General features: G+C 71.0%; 1 protein-coding gene across 1 annotated transcript in view; it reads right to left on the bottom strand.

Annotated features, from left to right (window-relative positions):
- EPS8L1 (EPS8 like 1) overlaps positions 1-834 on the bottom strand; it is a 14,620-nt gene that overhangs the window by 8,149 nt on the left and 5,637 nt on the right. Inside the window, 4 exon segments of the mRNA XM_021716076.1 lie at positions 118-266; positions 370-444; positions 536-624; positions 802-834. The exon segment at positions 802-834 is cut by the window's right edge and continues 19 nt beyond it. Of these exon segments, the coding sequence (XP_021571751.1) occupies positions 118-266; positions 370-444; positions 536-624; positions 802-834 (346 nt within the window).

Genomic DNA, 834 nt, shown 5'->3' with positions numbered 1-834 from the left:
ACGCCCACTGCCTCCCAGCCCCTTCTGCCCCTCAACCACCCGTCACCACTCTCCCAGTCTCCCAGCCCCTTCTGCCCCTCCAGTCGCCACGCCTTCTGCCTCCCGGGCCCCCCTCACCCCGGGCGGCTCCATGAGTCCCCAAGCGAGCTCCAGAGCTCTTTTTCAAGCGGGGTGACGTTGTCCCGCAACAGCGCCACGGCCTCGGACGTCAGGCGCGGCCGCCGCACGCCGCTCGCGAACCCGGGGCCTCCCGACGTGTTCACAATCTGCCAGGGGAGCAGGAAAGGGCATGCCGTCAGACCCTCCTGAAGTCGAACCCCGACTCCTCCTGCTGCAGAAGAACCTCAGGGCCTGGGGGCCGGGTCTCACCATCTGCAGAGGCCCGAACAGGAAGTGCAGCAGCTCTGGGGAGGAGGGGTTGGCGATGTGGGTGCGCAGCCGGGCCTGGGAAAGGCGGGACAGAGACGGTCGGTGCGCGGACGAGTCAGGCTGGCCCTCCCATGGCCCCCGATGCCCGGGGCGGACGCGTCCTCACCAGCAGGCTGAAGGCGTACTTGATTTTCTGAAGCACGTCGGCGTACTCGGCCTCCGAGGGCGGCTTGGCCCGCAGCGTCAGCAGGCCCTCTGGGTGCGTGTGGGGAGGCAGGCAGCGCAGGGCGGGGACACGGAGGCAGGGTCAGGCAGCGTCAGAGAGAGGGGGACACCCAGGGGACGGCGATGGGGGGAAGGCAACCCTGCCTCGTGGCCGGAAAGGAGACCCCGGGGAGTGGGCCGCGCGATCCCACCGGGGACGCCCCTCACCCCCGGCCTCCCGGCGCCGCGTCCTGCGGCCGC

The sequence above is a fragment of the Carlito syrichta genome, unplaced genomic scaffold, assembly GCF_000164805.1.
Source record: "Carlito syrichta isolate Samal-C Ts95f unplaced genomic scaffold, Tarsius_syrichta-2.0.1 Scaffold308154, whole genome shotgun sequence".
Lineage (NCBI taxonomy): Eukaryota > Metazoa > Chordata > Mammalia > Primates > Tarsiidae > Carlito > Carlito syrichta.
The sequence above is the reverse complement of the archived record's forward strand: the minus strand, read 5'-3'. Positions and strand labels throughout refer to the sequence as shown.